General features: G+C 48.0%; 1 protein-coding gene across 7 annotated transcripts in view; it reads left to right on the top strand.

Annotated features, from left to right (window-relative positions):
* The window catches only part of LOC125463787 (myosin-16), a 298,842-nt gene that overhangs the window by 269,588 nt on the left and 11,017 nt on the right, over window positions 1–18,237 (top strand). For all 7 annotated transcript variants that reach the window (XM_048555486.2, XM_048555484.2, XM_048555489.2 and 4 more), the window contains 5 exons: window positions 3,116–3,252; window positions 4,556–4,659; window positions 7,905–8,097; window positions 14,554–14,757; window positions 17,367–17,492. In XM_048555486.2, the coding sequence (XP_048411443.1) occupies window positions 3,116–3,252; window positions 4,556–4,659; window positions 7,905–8,097; window positions 14,554–14,757; window positions 17,367–17,492 (764 nt within the window). The remainder of the gene's footprint in view (window positions 1–3,115; window positions 3,253–4,555; window positions 4,660–7,904; window positions 8,098–14,553; window positions 14,758–17,366; window positions 17,493–18,237) is intronic.

The raw sequence follows: 18,237 nt of genomic DNA, 5'->3' as shown, positions 1-18,237 counted from the left end.
ATAAAATTTAGATTCCTGAATGCCTTTTTGAAGACTTGTCCTGTGCTTTTACTGACTTGGACATAGACTCTGAGGAGTCATTGTTTCTGAACCACTCCTTTTAGAATTGTAGATATTTTCCTAACTGACCTATTCAGAGATATACACACGTGGAGCTGGTGGGATGTGAAGCTGGGCCTCCTAGATGAGAGCTTGGGACATTAATGCAGCATCAGGAGAGACTTGAAATGGTATTACCTTTGCCCCGGATGGTCTCGGACGAGCAACAGCCAAATGTGCTGACCAACTGTGCCACCTTTTAGAATTGTATCGTTTTAGTTTTGTTTATCATTTCCTGCCCTTTATGGAAGTCACCTGGAAAATGTCATTAGAAAGTCCTGGGAAGGTTGTTCAAAAGCAGTTTGACAATGGCAAGCTTGGAGCCCATAAATCAAGCCTTTATTTTAGCATCTTCTGAATGTGTGTTGTTGTTTTTGATATTTGTGTTACTGGAAGTTCCTCCTCACCCAGCCTCAACCAGCAAATGTTGCCTTTGGCATTGATTGCCTTACTGTTCAATGTCTTTGTACAATGAGAAGAATACTAGGTGCTGTCAGTTAGAAATGAGCACACCTCAACTTAGCCTTAAATAGAGGCCATATATTCTGTTCCTGAAGCAATTACTGATATTGTTCCTCAGAACGATATCTTAGAGCACCAGGGCACTATAATAAAGTGTGATCGGGAACCAGAGTAATGTGAGTCATCACACATCTGCCAAAGTGTGACCAATGATTTCTTCAGGTCTTGGGCACCTTGTGGGCAGGGTCAAAGGGAGGAGAAATTTAATACTTTGGCAGCTTCTGCAAATATTAAGGAACGCACATCGATATATGGTAGTCAGTGTGTCCCTTGTTGTCCCAGTGCGCTTCATTGCGGGTGAAGCCATTCTCTAATGTCAGCCAGTGAAATAGCCACTTTTGTGCAGAGCGATCTCCCACAATTGGCTAAGGCCAGTTGGAAGGCTAGGTTTCACCGAAGTCTCAGAGGAACCTTTCGCGAGTGGACAGTGTCACATCAACTGCTTGTCTGGGAAGGAGAATTCTGAAAACACTCAACACTCAGAGAGAAGAGAAATCTACTTCATCTTAAATGGGATCAGTGATAATGGGAACTGCAGATGCTGGAGAATCCAAGATAACAAAGTGTGAAGCTGGATGAACACAGCAGGCCAAGCAGTATCTCAGGAGCACAAAAGCTGACATTCTGATGAAGGGTTTAGGCCCGAAACGTCAGCTTTTGTGCTCCTGAGATGCTGCTTGGCCTGCTGTGTTCACCCAGCTTCACACTTTGTCATCTTAAATGGGAGTTTCCTTTATATTTAAACAATGTATCCAAGTTCCACTCTCCCCCGCAATGTGAAGCATCCTTCCAGCCTTAACACTGCCAAGTCCTGTCAGGACCTTTCTATACTTCAATAAGATCACACCTCCCCCTTCTAAACTGTAGTGCTTTCAGGTCCTGCCCATCCGGTCTCTTCTCATTGACTAGCCTCTCATCCCAGTCAAGTGAATTGTCTGTACTTCTGTGTCCTTTCTGAAGGATAGCTCAGTCTAACACAAGCTAACATTCAGCGTAAGCTAATGCAGCGATGGTAGCAGTCAGCGCTGTTTCCTTACAGCCCTGTTGCAGTGTTGAATTGCAGGGATGATGCTGTGGAATGGAACAACGAGACCTCTATCTACACAATCTCTTCCCAAACCATCTTCTACTACAACAGCTGCGGTACAGAGCAGGCCTTTAGATTTTCACCCACAGCTTGAGGAGTTTTCTTTATACTTTCCAATCTGACCGGTCTCCACGTGTTCCTCAGCCTTTGAGATGCTTTTTGATGCTCTTCAAAACTTGCAGAATTTTCCACCCACTTTTGTGGCATCCCTGTTTTTGTTGGCCCCCATCCCATTTAAATTTCATGCGTGGGAAGTTACTGCTGCAGCCACCAAAATGCTCCCCCTACACCTGGCCAGACTGATGGAAGAGACTGTGTGAGTGAACAAACCAGAAGGAACTGGGAGCTAATGTCCACCCTTACACTTGAGTCTGAGCAAAGTACACTGAAAGAGGATTGTAATTAATCTCGATAGCAGGTCATGTTTGCAAGTGTTGCTAAATGAAGCAGAGTTGGAGACTGTAAAAGATGACAAAAGGAAGGTTGAGGTTCGGAAGTCCTCGGGGCCTGGTGGAGGGTACATTCGGCTCTGGATTTGGAAGCTAATCTCTGCAGTAGGGATCGTTAAACTCTCATCAATTATCAAAGCAACCCACCAGGTACACTCACTGATAGTAACACCTCCCAATGCTGGAGTCTGAGATAACACAGTGTGGAGCTGGAGGAACACAGCAGGCCAAGCAGCATCAGAGGAGCAGGAAAGCTGACGTTTCGGGTTGGGACCCTTCTGTCCTATAGGGAGGGCAGTAAGGCTTCCTTACCTAAACTGGCCTCTATGTGACTTCAGACCCTGAACAATGTATTTACCTCTGGAAAACAGAGAATGCTGGAGACACTTAGCAGGTCTGGCAGCACCTGCGGGGAGAGAAACAGAGTTAACATTTCACATCTGATATGTTTTCAGAACTGCTTAACTCTAACAGCCCTTTGAAATGGCCCTCAAGCCACTCCGTTCAAGGGCAGTTAGGGATGGACCGGCCTCTCTCTCAGCAGTGCCCACATCCCATCAAAGATTAAACACCACCCACCCCACCTCCTTGGATCACTGCCGTAACCATTGTGCCCAGGCCAGCGACAGTGTCGCCTCCCAGTTTTTCTGGCTAACTGCCAGGTTCACTCCATTTGCCTGCTGGGGATTGGCATTTCTGATGCTTTCATTAATGCTTCTGGAAGCTCCTGGTGGATAACAACCAGAGAGAATTGGCACCTTGACAGTAAGTTGGTGGGGGGGGTGGTGGGAAGAGAAGGTAGGACAAGGATGTGACACTGGCTAGTTGCTGATGAAGTATGAGCTTCAGTCTTTGTCAGAGCACGTGGTGATTTGTTCTAGGTGTGTGTCTGAAAGACCAGTGGTCCCCCGCTGATGGCTCACGCTGACGTGGTTCTGTCTCCATTCTGCTTCTACAGAGGAGATTACTGACTTGACAGACCAGTTGGGCGAGGGTGGAAAGAGTGTCCACGAGCTGCAGAAGTCCAAGAAGAAACTGGAGATGGAGAAGGAAGAGCTGCAGGCAACCCTTGAGGAATCGGAGGCCGCACTAGAGGTTTGTTTGGGGCCTACGGAATGTGACAACTCAAATTAATGGAAACCAGAATGAAAGGTTGCTTACGCTGAGGGTAACACCGAGCATGTTCACATTGTAACCGTTTCAGTATTCACCAATAAGCTTCCGTATGAAGTGAGGATTGATCATTAATCCTAGGAATGATGGAATGTGTCTGGCAAAGTAGAGAAGACATAGGCAACTGGAGCTTCTTCCAGAATGGTTCCCAGAGTGAGACTCTTCAGTCATGAGGGTGAATTGGGACTGCACCCGTTGGAGAGAGGAGATCTGATAGAGGTTTAGATAGGGAGAAGCTGTTTCATTTCACGAAAGGAACAAGGACAAGAGGGCATACGTTTAATGCGAAACAAGCTAGGGCTTTCACTCAATGAATAGCTTGGGATTCGAATGCGTTGGCGGGGAATGTGGTGGAGGCAGGTTCAGGTCTAAAGGACATTGGATGATTTTGTATAGAAGTAGTGTGAAGTAGTATGGGGGAAGCAGGAGATTGGCTGTAGGTAATGATGCTCATTTTGAAGAGCTGGTGCAGGGACAAGGGGCTGAGCAGCCTCTTTCTGTGCTGTAACAGTCTGATGAATCTGTGACGTTAAAATGAGTTTCTGTGATACACTGCCTGTTGACATATTGAGGTGCTAAAGGAATCAGTACTCCCAGATACCCTGGTACAAAGCTGTAAGTTCCAGTGTAATTGATCAATGTTACATGTCATCAGCATTGTCTGAGTGCAGCTTTAGGATCAGTGCCAACACTGAAAGGTTAGTGAGTTGACAGCGCAGTCACCGCAGTTTTGCAGTACGTTTACATATTAATTTTAATATTACTCTGCTCTAGCAATGTTGTTTTTCCTCAAACCTCTGGTACATTTACTAGAGAGGTAGTAGGAATTGCCGATGCTGGAGAATCTGAGATAACAAGGTGTAGAGCTGGATGAACACAGCAGGCCAAGCAGCATCAGAGGAGCAGGAAAGCTGATGTTTCGGGTCTGGACCCTTCTTCAGGGGAGGGGGATTCTGAAATAATAGTGGTGGGGTGGGATGTGGATAGAAGGTGGATAACGGAGCAGAGAGGTGAAGTTGATTTTTCTACTCGAGTTGAGTTTTCTGAATGTTTCAGGACATTCTGCAGGGATTATTTTTTTCCAAATGTTACGGTGCATATACAGAGTTAGTTTTGTTGTTACCCCTTTGCTGCTGCCGAGTACTAAAATTTCAAACTCTGAGCTAGTTTCTGGCCCGAGGGCAATTATTTGTCGAACACACTGATGGTTCTCCTGAATTTTCAGGCTGAAGAAAGTAAAGTGGTGAGACTGCAGCTCGAGCTGACCCAGGTGAAGACTGAGATTGACCGTAGAGTCCAGGAGAAGGAGGAGGAGTTTGAGGCGACACGGTAATGCCATCTACTACTTCCTGCAGTAATTAGATGGAGGATTAGAGTTGGGTTTTATTGTCGGGTGTGCTTACAGGAGCACAGTGAAGCATTTACAATGTCGCCATTCACAGCACCTCGATACAAAATTGTAGGTAAAGAGTCGGAACAATAAATAAAAGTTCAGCATTACAGTTCTTGTCAGAATGAGGTAGCAATAAGAAATGAAGTTAAAAGTTTTGTACGACAGCCAATGGCATGGCGAGGGGAAAAAACTAAAGGAAAAAGGTCACAGGTGCCAGGGTATTGCATGGTGCTCTGTGCTCAAACACAGTGTCAGTTCAGACCAGACAGAAGAAGCAGGAGTTTTTGCAGCTGCCTTTGAGGCAATGTTCCTCCAGGTGTGAATGAGCAGCCATGATCCGACTTTCCAGAGGTTATTAGCTCTTCCACTGACTCCTCAAACTCTCACATTCCCTTTAGTCTGCTCACCAAGGTTGCAGCTGGTAGCTTTGTCAGTCCCCGTCCCTTCTGCTGGCTTTTGATGAATCTTACTCTGTGTTCAGCTGTTCCTACTGCCTTCTTGTGAATGAAAAACCCATTTGCACATTTCTCCAGGCATTCTTGTAAACTCTTGTTGTCACACCCTACAGCATGTGGTGCATTTTAAACATTGCTCTTTTGCTCAGGTCATGTGAGAACACTCTTTATTCCTAAACCATGAGCTTATTTAGACAGAATTGAAGGTGCGAAGTGCAGCCAAGCAATGGAATATTTGTGTTTCTTTCTATGTTATCTTCCCTATGCTCTTTCCCATCCCTGTCACATTCCCATTCCGAGAAAATCCTGACAGTGCGCAGGTTACAGCTGCCCTCAGGGCCTCTGGCAACTTTTCACATGAGATCCACAAAACGAATGTTGGCAGGCTGTTCGGATATGTGAGGCATCACAACTGAGTCTAGTCCCCCAAAACCATAGTAATGATACGGAAGGGGCCATTTGGCCCATCTTGTGCATGCCAACCCACAGACACCCAGATCCCCTTTCTAATCCCATCTTCCTGCGCACTGCCCACAGCCCTTCAGTTTACAGCTCGTAAGGTGTGGATCCAAATACTTCATTGAAAGAGTTTAAGGCCTGTGTCTCCACCACCAATTCCCAAAAGCTGAGTACCCTCTGTGTTAAACGTCTTTTTCCTCACGTCCCCTCTGATCATTCTGCCACTTAGCTTGAATCTGTGGCCCCTGGTTTTTGAACTCATTGCCAAGGGAAACCAGTTCCTCTTATCTGACTCTGTCTGTACTCCTCACAATTTTGTATATCTCAATCATGTCACCCCTCAGCCTTCTCTGTTCCAAGAACAGCAACCCTGACCTCTCCAGTCTCTCCTCGTAGCTACAAGTCTCCAGCCCTGGCATCATTCCGGTAAATCTGTGCACTTTCTACAGAACAGTTACTTCTTTATTTAATCTCAATCAGCCGTCAACTCTGCCTCTTTGAACTGCAGTTTAAGGAGTCCTGCATTTTGCAATGTACTGTAATCATTTGTGTACTTAAGATATTCATATTTGTGTAAACTCAATTATTTCCTATTTTAATAATTGTCCGTGACTAGGGTGTAAATTACGATGACTTGTTTCATTTTTATTGTCATCGCAGTTCACGACCTGTTGCTGTGGTGATTTTTCTAGATAAACTGATTCTCTGTAGTCTGGACTGCAGGAGGGCCAGATAAGTTAATGTTTCACTCTGCGTTGCTGTGATTTACTGCATTTAGTATCTCCTTCAAAATGAAATAATCTCCGTCGCTGTTTCCTGACCTTTGCTCATGTTTCTCCTCTTCTCTTCCACCTTCCATGACTTCTGTCGGAAACCTCTCTCTTCTGTGGTAAGTCTGAATCAAGCATTTGACTGTGTTCAGCTTTCCCCATTGAATCGTTCTGAAATGTTCTGGCCCTCAGTGACATTGAAGGGTTGCAAGGATATTGTGTCTTCTTTTAGCTGCCATTCAGTGTAGGGAATGATTTGAGTTCAGAAGAATGGGAGGTGACCCCATCGAGACAAACAGACTCCTTACAGAGTTCATTGGGATAACTGTAGGAAGTCTGTTTCTGGTGGTTTGAGGGAGGGAAAGTGGAATAGCCCAGAACTGGGAGATAGTCACAGGCCATTCGGGGTTGAGAAGAAGAGTGGTGAGCATCCGGAATCCTTTACCTCACAAATCTGTGGAGACTTTGTCTTTGAGTATGTTCGAGACTGGGATTGACGGAATTCTAATTATTAATGACATCAAGAGAAATGGGGATACTGTTGAAGAAGATGATTAGTCATGATCTAGAACAGCACGGGAGAATAGAGGCAACAGAATGGCCACCTCCTGCCCTCATTCATTGAGAAGGCTCTGTTTATTGTCTAGAAGTCAGAGGCTGGGATGTAGTCAAGATTTAGAAAGGTAGTAGAGGAGGAAGATCAAGTGACAGTAATTGGATGAAACTAAGGGTGGATTTTTCAGTTGTTTCCTTGTGTAATCCAAAAGGAAAATGGCATCTTATGAGTGCCGGAAGGGGAAAACGTTGGACTTTCTCATATAAACCTGTATTTATATTGTCCCTGTAACCCTTTAATACTTCCCAGAGTGCTTCTCGGGAACCTCATTGGATAAAATCTGACTGTGAGCCTCAAAAGAAGATATTAAGACAGATGACTAAAAACTTAACCAAAGGTAAAGTTATTAAGGAATGTCATCAAGTGGAGGGAGACAGAGACCAAAAGAAGGTCCTAAAGGGAGTTCCAAAGTGAGTAACCTGTACAAGGTATCACCACCTATAGTGGAACTGTTGAAATTGAGGAGGCAAGAGTTGGATAAGTGAGGGGATCTAAGAGGGCTGTGGGCTGGAGGCACAGAGAGATAGCAAGGGTGTGAGATGATAGAAATAAGAACCAGGGTGAGAATTTGAACATCAAGATGTTGTCAGCCTGGGCACCAGTAGAGGGCAGCAAGCAGTGGAGTGGGTGGGTTGATTGGTGCAGGTTAGGGTGTGGGAGCATGCTTTTGAGAGAGCACAGGTACACGGTGTTTGGGAAGCAAGCCACACCTGTGGCATTCTGGGCTGATTTGAGCCAAAGGTGCAATTTAGGCACTCAGCGACGATTTTGTTATCTAGGATCAAGGGTAGCTGTTCTTTGCTCTTGAACAGGGCCTGTCTTTGTCAGGATCCTTTCCAGTGACTGGGCCTTATTTCTTTTTTTCTCTTAAACTTTTCAAGGAAAAACCACCAGCGGGCTCTGGATTCGCTGCAGGCCAGCCTTGATGCAGAGGTGAAAGGTCGTGGTGAGGCCCTGAGAGTAAAGAAGAAGCTGGAATGTGACCTGAATGAGCTGGAGATCCAACTGGATCAGAGCAACAAGAACAACAGTGAGCTGGTGAAACTGCTGAAGAAGATGCAGCAACAGACTAAGGTGAAGCAACCGCTGGAACCTGTAGAATAATAGAGGACGCGCTTGGATGAGGATAGTGTTAAATACAGCACAGCTGTCTGCTCCTGGGCAAGGGCATTTGATATACCTTGACCTCATTCTTTCAGTTCTTCCAAAGGATTGTTGCAAAATGTGTGTAGCGGCAGAAAAGGGGGGGTGTGCATTTATATTGCACCTTTCACTGCCTTAAGATGTCCCACAGTGCTTTGTAGCCAATGAAGTCATTTTGAAGCACAGTCATTGTTGTAAGAAGCACAACGGCCGATTTGTGCACGGCAAGATCACATTAGCGGCCAAGAGATAATGACCAGGGAATCTGCGCCCATCCTCCCCTCCCCCAACCAAGCAGCCTTAGCCCTTGCCACCTTAATGATTACTAAAGGCACAAAGAAGTGCTGTGCCATTCATGTTGACAGGTTTTACTCGATGTCTCGTTCTAATTTTGATTGGGCTGGGTTCAGTGGAGTGGGGCAGGGGGAACGAGATTGCTTCAGTTGTCCTAGTTTATGGCAGATGCATTAATACACTGGGTAAAACAAGGACCGATATTCCTTCTGAGTCAGTGATTGGCTGTAAATTGTTTGAGAAGGGTCTTCTGGGAACTGCAGTTAAGGCTAAATGAATGGAGGTCTCAATTTCAAGCGAAATATTAATACCTGCAAAATGTTGACAGGGATCCTCACCAAATACAATTTTATACCATTGAACTGGACTGTTAAAGGAGAGTGGGAGAAGAGTGACATTGTGGGTAGTGTCACCGGGCTATTAATTCAGAGGTCACATAATGCTTTGGGGATAAGGCTTCAAATCCCACCATGGAATCTGGCGGAACTTAAACTCATTTTACTCCAGCAAAGTGATGGGCCATAGAAACAAGGTGACGTGAGAACAGTGTCTGAACTGAACAAGTAGCTAGGGTTAGAGGGCACTGCCTGGAAGTATGGTGAAGGCAGGTTAATTGAGGCACTGAAAAGTGTATTGGATAGTTATTTGGATAGGGTTTGGGGATAGGGGGAAGGAACAAGAGTTTGGCGCTGGGTAATGATACTCATTTGAAGGCACTGTGGGCCAAGTGGCCTCTTCCTGCATTGTCACAAAGCTGTAATTTTCTGAACTTTGATTTTCAAACTAAGATCGTGCGATCACCCAAGTTTAAGATGGTACTGGTGGAAGTGAAGCACTCCCTCTGTGCGGCACGCAGGCGTAAGGCCCTGGATAGGGACTTGATGTGGAGAGAGCGTGTACATCAACGACACCTCCTCAGAGCACTGTTTCCTATAAATGGATGTTATGAGAACTTGTTTCAGTTTAAAATTCTCGTTGAGTTTGCATTATCTCAACTGTGTGGAATGATGACTATCGGAGTCTCCAGTGTATGCGGCTTCTGTGGTGTGGCGTTTGGTTGTGACAAGGAGGACAGTCACATTTGTTTTGTGTGCCCCCCCAATTTGTTTAAAAGTCTTGGAACAAAGTCTTGTTTAAAAGTCATGGCCCTCAAACCCATTGACGAAGCCCTGAGTTTCGAACCGTTGATCGACCCCAGTAATCTGATTTTTTTTTTGGTGGGTTTTGCAAAAATTGAACTTAGTATCACTGATGGCCGGGTGTGGTAAAGAAACACGTTGCCCCCCCGCTCCCCTTTTCGGAAAGCGCTACAGCGTGTACTGCAGTGTGAGGCTTCCCATAGTTGAACAACCACTTGGTACCCTGGCTAATTTTGCACGAGAACTGGCACGTTGTACTGACCGAGGGAAACTGACAAAACAGCTTGGCGACTCTGATTAATGCCAACTGGAGCATTTTTAATGCCTTCATGGGATGTGGGCATTATTGCCAAAGCCAACCTTTGTTGCCCATCCCTAATTGCGCTTGAACTGAAGTGCCCCACTAGCCCTTTCCAGGGGGCTGTTCTGGGTTGGACGTCACACATGTAGGACAGACCAGGTAAGACACATTGTCGTCTTAAAAGACATTAGTGAAGCAGATAACAAAGTGTGAAGCTGGATGAACACAGCAGGCCAAGCAGCATCTTAAGAGCACAAAAGCTGACGTTTCGGGCCTAGACCCTTCATCAGAGAGGTGATGGGGAGAGGGTTCTGGAATAAATAGGGAGAGAGGGGGAGGCGGACCGAGGATGGAGAGAAAAGAAGATAGGTGGAAAAGAGAGTATAGGAGGTAGGGAGGGGATAGGTCAGTCCAAGGAAGACGGACAGGTCAAGGAGGTGGGATAAGGTTAGTAGGTAGGAAATGGAGGTGCTGCTTGAGGTGGGAGGAAGGGATGGGTGATGGGTGAGAGGAAGAACAGGTTAGGGAGGCAGAGACAGGCTGGGCTGGTTTTGGGATGCAGTGGGGGGTGGGGACGAACTGGGCTGGTTTTGGGATGCTGTGGGGTAAGGGGAGATTTTGAAGCTGGTGAAGTCCACATTGATACCATTGGGCTGCAGGGTTCCCAAGCGGAATATGAGTTGCTGTTCCTGCAACCTTCGGGTGGCATCATTGTGGCACTGCAGGAGGCCCATGATGGACATGTCGTCTAAGGAATGGGAGGGGGAGTTAAAATGGTTTGCGACTGGGAGGTGCAGTTGTTTATTGCGAACCGAGCGGAGGTGTTCTGCAAAGCGGTCCCCAAGCCTCCGCTTGGTTTCCCCAATGTAGAGGAAGCCACACCGGGTACAATGGATACAGTATACCACATTGGCAGATGTGCAGGTGAACCTCTGCTTAATATGGAAAGTCATTTTGGGGCCTGGGATGGGGGTGAGAGAGGAGGTGTGGGGGCAAGTGTAGCACTTCCTGCGGTTGCAGGGGAAGGTGCTGGGTGTGTTGGGGTTGGCGGGCAGTGTGGAGCGAACAAGGGAGTCACGGAGAGAGTGGTCTCTCTGGAAGGCAGACAAGGGGTGGGATGGAAAAATGTCTTGGGTGGTGGGGTCGGATTGTAGATGGCGGAAGTGTCGGAGGATGATGCGTTGTATCCGGAGGTTGGTGGGATGATGTGTGAGAACGAGGGGGATCCTCTTTGGGTGGTTGTTGCGGGGGCGGGGTGTGAGGGATGTATTGCGGGAAGTGCGGGAGACCTGGTCAAGGGCGTTCTCGACCACTGTGGGAGGGAATGTTCTGCACTGAGAGCAGATGCGGCAGAGGCGGAGGAATTGAGAATTGGGGAAGGAATTTTTGCAGGAGGGTGTGTGGGAGGAGGTGTATCCTAGGTAGCTGTGGGAGTCGGTGGGCTTGAAATGGACATCAGTTTCTAGCTGGTTGCTTGAGATGGAGACTGAGAGGTCCAGGAAGGTGAGGGATGTATTGGAGATGGCCCAGGTGAACTTGAGGTTGGGGTGGAAGGTGTTGGTGAAGTGGATGAACTGTTCGAGCTCCTCTGGGGAGCAAGAGGCGGCGCCGAAACAGTCATCAATGTAACGGAGGAAGAGGTGGGGTTTGGGGCCTGTGTAGGTGCGGAAGACGGACTGTTCCACGTAACCTACAAAGAGGCAGGCATAGCTTGGGCCCATGCCAGTACCCATGGCCACCCCCTTTGTCTGTAGGAAGTGGGAGGAAACGAAAGAGAAGTTGTTGAGGGTGAGGACGAGTTTGGCTAGGCGGATGAGGGTGTCGGTGGAGGGGGACTGGTCGGGCCTCCGGCGCAGGAAGAAGCGGAGGGCCTTGAAGCCGTCTGCATGAGGAATACAGGTGTATTGGGACTGGATGTCCATGGTGAATATGAGGTGTTGGGGGCCAGGGAATTGGAAGTTCTGGAGGAGGTGGAGGGTGTGGGTGGTGTCATGGACGTAGGTCGGGAGTTCCTGGACCAAAGGGGAGAAAATGGGGTCCAGATAGGTGGAGATGAGTTCGGTGGGGCAGGAGCAGGCTGAGACAATGGGTCGACCAGGGCAGACAGGTTTGTGGCTTTTGGGAAGGAGATAGAAACGGGCCGTGCGGGGTTGGGGAATAGTAAGGTTGGAGGCTCTGGGTGGGGAGGTCCCCTGAGGTGATGAGGTCATGAATGGTGTTGGAGATGATGGTTTGGTGCTCAGGGGTGGTGTCATGATCAAGGGAGCAGTAGGAGGAGGTGTCGGAGAGTTGGCTTTTGGCCTCGGCAATGTAGAGGTCAGTGCACCATACTACCACTGCGCCACCCTTGTCTGCGGGTTTGATGGTGAGGTTGGGGTTGGAGCGGAGGGAGCGGAGGCCTGCCCGTTCTGCGGGGGAGAGGTTGGAGTGGGTGAGAGGGGTGGAGAGGTTGAGGCGGTTAATGTCTCGACAGCAGTTGGAGATGAAGAGGTCGAGGGAGGGTAGGAGGCCTGGGGGTGGAGTCCAGGAGGAGGACTTGTGTTGGAGGCGGGTGAAGGGGTCAGTGGAGGGAGGGTTAGGATCCCAGTTGAAGAAGTAAACGTGGAGGCGAAGGCGGTGGAAAAACTGCTCTATGTCCAAACGTGACTGGTATTCGTTGATATGTGGTTGTAGGGGCACAAAGGTGAGCCCCTTGCTTAGGACTGACCGTTCGCCCTCAGTCAGTGGGAAGTCTACGGGGATAGTGAAGATTCGGCAGGGCTCAGTGTGGCTGTCTTCTCTGGGGTTGCTGGCTGTGGAGGCTGTGGGCGGAGCGATGAGGTCGTCGGCCGTGGGCAGGGTGAATCAGATGCTTTTTTTTAAGGACAGTGTTGGTCACTGTGACTGACGGGCAACTTGTGATTCCAGATCGATGAATTGAGATTAATTTCCACCAGGCAGGATTTGAAACCTTGTGACATTTCCATGCAGGTGGGGGGGGAGATGGTGGTGCAGTATGCAAAGGGTTAAATCGCCCTCCCCATCTCCCCCACTCCACCAGACGTCTTTAAGATCCTCTCTCCCGGGTCCTAACTACTGCATCCACTAGATGGCACTGTGCGCCACTCTTGGTTGACAATGCGAGAGCTGCTTGACAGAGCTCCCATTCCTGATAATCCCATATAATTTCTTCAGGACCTGCCAACTCGCTCGTTTATTTTCACTGAGCTCATTGTTGCCCCTGAAGGGGGAAAAGGGAACTCGTTTGCAAAATACAATATCAACTAACATGTCTCGATATTGTCACTGTTGCACCTTTGTGTCCTGGGCGATGCTGTGAGACAGTGGGAGGATTCGGTCTCTCAGGTCCCAGTTCTACCCATGTCTAACTAGTGTCGAGAGCAGTGGATCATGGACAGCGGCAGACTTTAAGGGATACCATGACCCCTATCATTAGGAAGGAGTGGGAACCCACTACACAAGAGGATCCCATTGAGTTTCAGTCCACATCCATTCACCAGAAATGTCAAGAATGGCCTCGACATTACATCTTTCAGAATATTGCTGAGAACAGAGACATGTTTCTAAACTCGTCCCATCTCTCACTCATCAGGACTAGTGCAAGAATGCCAAATTTCAAATAGTCACACCAATTCACACTGCAAAGAGAAAAGGGTGTCAATGGGTGGCAGATTGGCCCCGATTGAAGATTGATTTAAGAGATCTTTGATTATCATTTGGACAGAAACCATGTGCAGAGTTAGAGGGAAAAGACAAGAGGAATGACACCAAGCCATAATGCTCGCTCAGACTGCCAGGAGAAGACTTGATGGGCTGAATGGCCTCCCCTTGCTTCAGAACACTTCTGTTATTAGATTTGTCGAATCCCCACCAAAAGGACACCATTCAGCCCATCGAGACTGCACTGACCCTCCGAAGTATATCTCACCCAGACTCCAACCCTGTCCCTGTAACCTTCCATTTCCCATGGTTTGCCCACCCAGCCTGCACATCCTTGGACCTTGTGCGTAATTTAGCACAGCCAGTCCCACCTAAACTGTTCATCATTGAACGGCATAGGAAGTAGGCGAACCCGGAAGAAACCCACTCCGAGGCGAGGAGAATGTGCAAACTCCACGGAGATAGTCATCCAAGGTTGGAATCGAACCCAGACCACTTGGTGCTGTGGGCCAAGGTGCTGGCCAGTTGACTGAGATTTTGCCAAGGTGGGAACTCGAGGCTCCCAGGAAATTTGAGATATGTCCAGGGCTTGGGTACATTTGGATTGTTGTAGAAAACAGGGTCGTGCTTAACAGGGTTCCTCCTCACTCAGAGGAGGTAGTTCCCAACAGCAGATGTGGTCCATCCCATGGCAGTAAGTGGTAAGTAAGGCAGGGGGGTTCTCCCAGATGTCCTGGCCAACATTTGTCCTTCACCCACCCCCCTAGGAGCAAATAATTGGACCAAGCTGTTAATTCCTTGTTGTGGGCAAATTGGCAGCTGTGTTTCCTATACCACAACACTGTTGCAAAAGCAAATGGTGTCACTGGCTGCAGGTCTCCAGTTTTGACAAAGGGCGCTAAAGAAATTCAAGGTTTTGTGTGAGAGTGGTGTTGATGGAAGCGGCTGGCAAGCTGATGTTTCTTCCAATCCTGTGTTTCTGTGTTCCCTCAGGATATGCAGACCCAGATGGAGGAGGACAGCAGACAGCACGAGGAGCTCCGGGAGCAGTATGGCCTGGTGGAGAGACGCTGTGGGGTGCTGTCCACTGAACTGGAGGAGACCCGTGGTGCCCTAGACCTGACTGACCGTGCCCGCAAGATCCTGGAGCAAGAGCTGATGGAGATGACTGACAAATACAACGAGGTTAACACGCAGGTGAGGGAGGCGGGACCAGTGGAGGTCTCCACTGTCCAAATCGCAGCCGGGGTTTCGAAGCCGATCTCGTTTTAAGGTTCTTGCAAAGAGTTGTAGCTCAGGTTGTGGATAAGGTTGTTAGCTCACCGAGCTATACAGACATTTCATCACCATGCTCGGTAACATCATCAGTACAGCCTCTGATGAAGCAATGTTGTTTGACCCCATGTGATATTTATCTGATCCAATTTATTAAGTTAGGTTGTCTTATTTCCAGTTCAGTTCTGCAAGGGTTTGTGTATATGGGGGTTTAATTATGCTACCGGGATACACGAACGCTGCAAAACGACAGGATGAACTTTCCCCAATCTGAGTGCACTTGGCAAAGGAAGGCCATCAATTTAACTGGGACAAGGTGACCACCTGAGCTCAAGCCAACCACAGACACACACGGGAATTCCTAGAGGCCTGGTTTCCAACTCACGATGCAATCAGCGAACATGGAGTTGGACCCCATATACAAACCAATGCAGAACCCTACCTGAAATGATACAACCTAACTTAATAGATCGGATCGTGTAAATTCCAAGCAGAGTAGAACAAATCGCTTCATTGGAGGCAACACTGATGATGTTAACTGTCATGGTGACAAAGTATCTGAACAATAACTAGCCAGCTCGGCGAGCAAGCCAACAACCAGGTCTCTCTTCTTCAATCATCTCTATTCCCTCTCACTTCTCAACATTGACTGAGAATTTAAAGAGCTCAGACTGATAATATATGATCTTTGGACTTTAATACAAATGTAAGTCTATAATGGCTGTCACTGCAGCTGTAGGTGTTGAATTTGATAATGAAACAAATAAAACAAGTTTGCAGCATTTTTACAGACAGCCATCAGCGTAAAATAGGGTATGAAATGTCAAAATGATTGCACAATTGTGAACAGTCAGTGTACGAATCACTCCAAAACCGCAAATCATCACTCTCCTTAATTTACCAAAGAAATGGCAGGGTCTGTTGCTCCTTTTAATTTGTGTTAAAATCCATAGATCATATATTATCAGTTTGAGTAAAAATATCAATCGCTTACATTGAGGAGCTGGTTTGAAACATTGACAGGGCTGCCTCGTTCGTTTGACTTTGCAATATTTGCAGAATTATATCCTTCCTCTTTAATTCCATTGCAGATTTACTTTCTGGTGGCTGTGGGTGGTGTTACAAGGAGGTGAGGTTTGATGTTGTGGTTAGGGAACAGGAGGAATTCTCAGAGCTATTTCCAGCACCCGACTGAATGATGGCTGATCTGCATGTTAAATTCCTCAACTCCCCTTTCAAGCCTCTCCTGGGAAAACCTCTAGCAATCTCAGTCTGGAGTTTTCACAGCCTCAACGACCTTTATTTGGATGACGGTTAGAGGTAGAAAGTTTAAGATTTCTGTTGGTTTTTTTTTGGGGAAACTGCTTCCTGCGATATCACAGTGCAGCCCAGTCCTGAGTTTATGGTTACATCTCTCAGGTCGGAACTCTTTCTCCCCATGAAACCATCAGATCAACTTAAACTCCTCGATTTGAGGAGCTCCAGCTCTGTCTCCAAGGGATTATGAATCTCGCCTGTGTCCTCACAATACACCCCTCCCTGTCATTAAAGTGCCATGTTTGGAAGGTGGGGGTGGGGCGGGGGGATATTATAGAAACTAGTCAGGGTGACTTGGCATCTTTACCCATTGGTGGATGGCGAGCACAGGGGTAATTGTCGAAGTTGGCAGGGTGGAACATCTCAAAACCAGGAGATATCAGGTGGTGGACTTTCAGTAACTAACTGCAAGCCAGTCTGGATGCTGTCTTCAGCTGCAGCGTCTGTACCGAAAAATCATCCAGAGAGCACGTGTGGCCATTGTCACCCAGCAACATATCATTTAATGATTGTCGCCTGGCAACATGAGCTGCAGTCAGGTCCTGGCAGGTTCATTCGGGGGGAATACAGAGGGGAGCATTTCTGGAGAATCTGGAGTTGATGAAGTCTCTGACATTAAGGATGATATGCCAGCTATTTCCAGGAGGCCCTGAGGATTCCCTTGCTGTTCTTGAGAATCGCTGAATCCCTGCAATGTGAAAGCAGGCCATTCAGCCCATTGAGTCCACATGACCTTCCAAAGCGCATCCTACCCAGACCTACACCCCTAACTCCTCTCTGTAGCCCTGTATTACCCATCGCTAATCCACCTGCACATAACTGGACACTGTGGGCAAATTAGACGTGGCCAGTCCACTTAACCCACACATCTTTGGACTTGGTATGGGAGAACCTTAGGGGACAAAAGCTGCCATTTTTGTTTCGTTTGTATCTGTAGCAGCTTGGCATCCTCCCAGTCAGTGCAACAGGAACGTGCAGTGAAATGGGTAGCAGTAAGCTGTGGGTTTCAGATGATCAGCTTTAGACGAGGGAAGACACGGGTGGTACCTGGGCACCCAATCAGGAAGGAGCTAGAGCTTTTTGGAGCAGCGTTGCCAGGGCTGGTCTGTCAGAGAGGAATGCAATGAGAGACGGGCAGCAGGACAGTATTCCCGACCCGGATTTTTCGCAGACTCGTGACGACTTCTGAACTTTTGCTCCTTGCCTTTTCCCAGTTTCAAGGTGCGACTGTCGTCAAACGCAAGCTGGAATCTGACCTGCAGCAAATAGCAGCAGAGAACGAGGAACTGACAACGGAGTTCAGAGGAGCAGACGAAAAAGCCAAGAAGGCAGTTTGTGAGGTGAGCTCTACTCCTCATTGCTCACGGAGATGAGGAATTGAGGAGGTCGGGAGGAAGATTACTGAAACACCAAATTAGGGGATTTTCAAGGGAAGTATTGGCATCGTTGAGACAGAGGTTATCCCTGTTGGGGAATGGCTAAGGCAATCTAGGGCCCATGTGGGGTGAACATTTGGTCCCAATTCCTCTGTCCAAACTCTGCCTCATTATCCTATTCCTTCCTGCACTCCTAAGCTTTCATCCTTGCTGCTTCCAACTGAGAAAGCTCTGAGCATGTAGATGAGGGAGGGTCGGCACTGAAGGAGCGCCGAACTGTCGGAGTGTCTGTGCTGAGGGAGCACCGCACTGTCAGGGGATCAGCGCTGAGGGAGCGCTGCACTGCCGGAGGGCCAGCGCTGAGGGAGCGCCGCACCGTCGGAGGGTCAGCGCTGAGGGAGCGCCGCACCGTCAGAGGGTCAGCGCTGAGGGAGTGCCGCACCGTCGGAGGGTCAGCGCTGCGGGAGCGCACATTGTCGGGGTGGTGACTTATCACTTATTTTGTTGTCCACGATCGACAGGTATTCACAGAATTCCCCTGGAACCTGAGTCTGGAGTTTGCAATGTAATTCAGGTCCAGCTGATTTTCAGACATGACATGAGGGTTTCCATTACGCTTAGTTTTAAATGGGGCATGTTGTAACGAGTCTGCCAGCTGCTTCCGACAGTAAATTGTTTGTGCGTCTTTTGCGGCTTTTCATGTCATCAG

Source organism: Stegostoma tigrinum, chromosome 22 (assembly GCF_030684315.1).
Source record: "Stegostoma tigrinum isolate sSteTig4 chromosome 22, sSteTig4.hap1, whole genome shotgun sequence".
In the NCBI taxonomy this organism is placed as follows: domain Eukaryota; kingdom Metazoa; phylum Chordata; class Chondrichthyes; order Orectolobiformes; family Stegostomatidae; genus Stegostoma; species Stegostoma tigrinum.
This window is presented reverse-complemented; position numbering and strand designations above follow the sequence as displayed.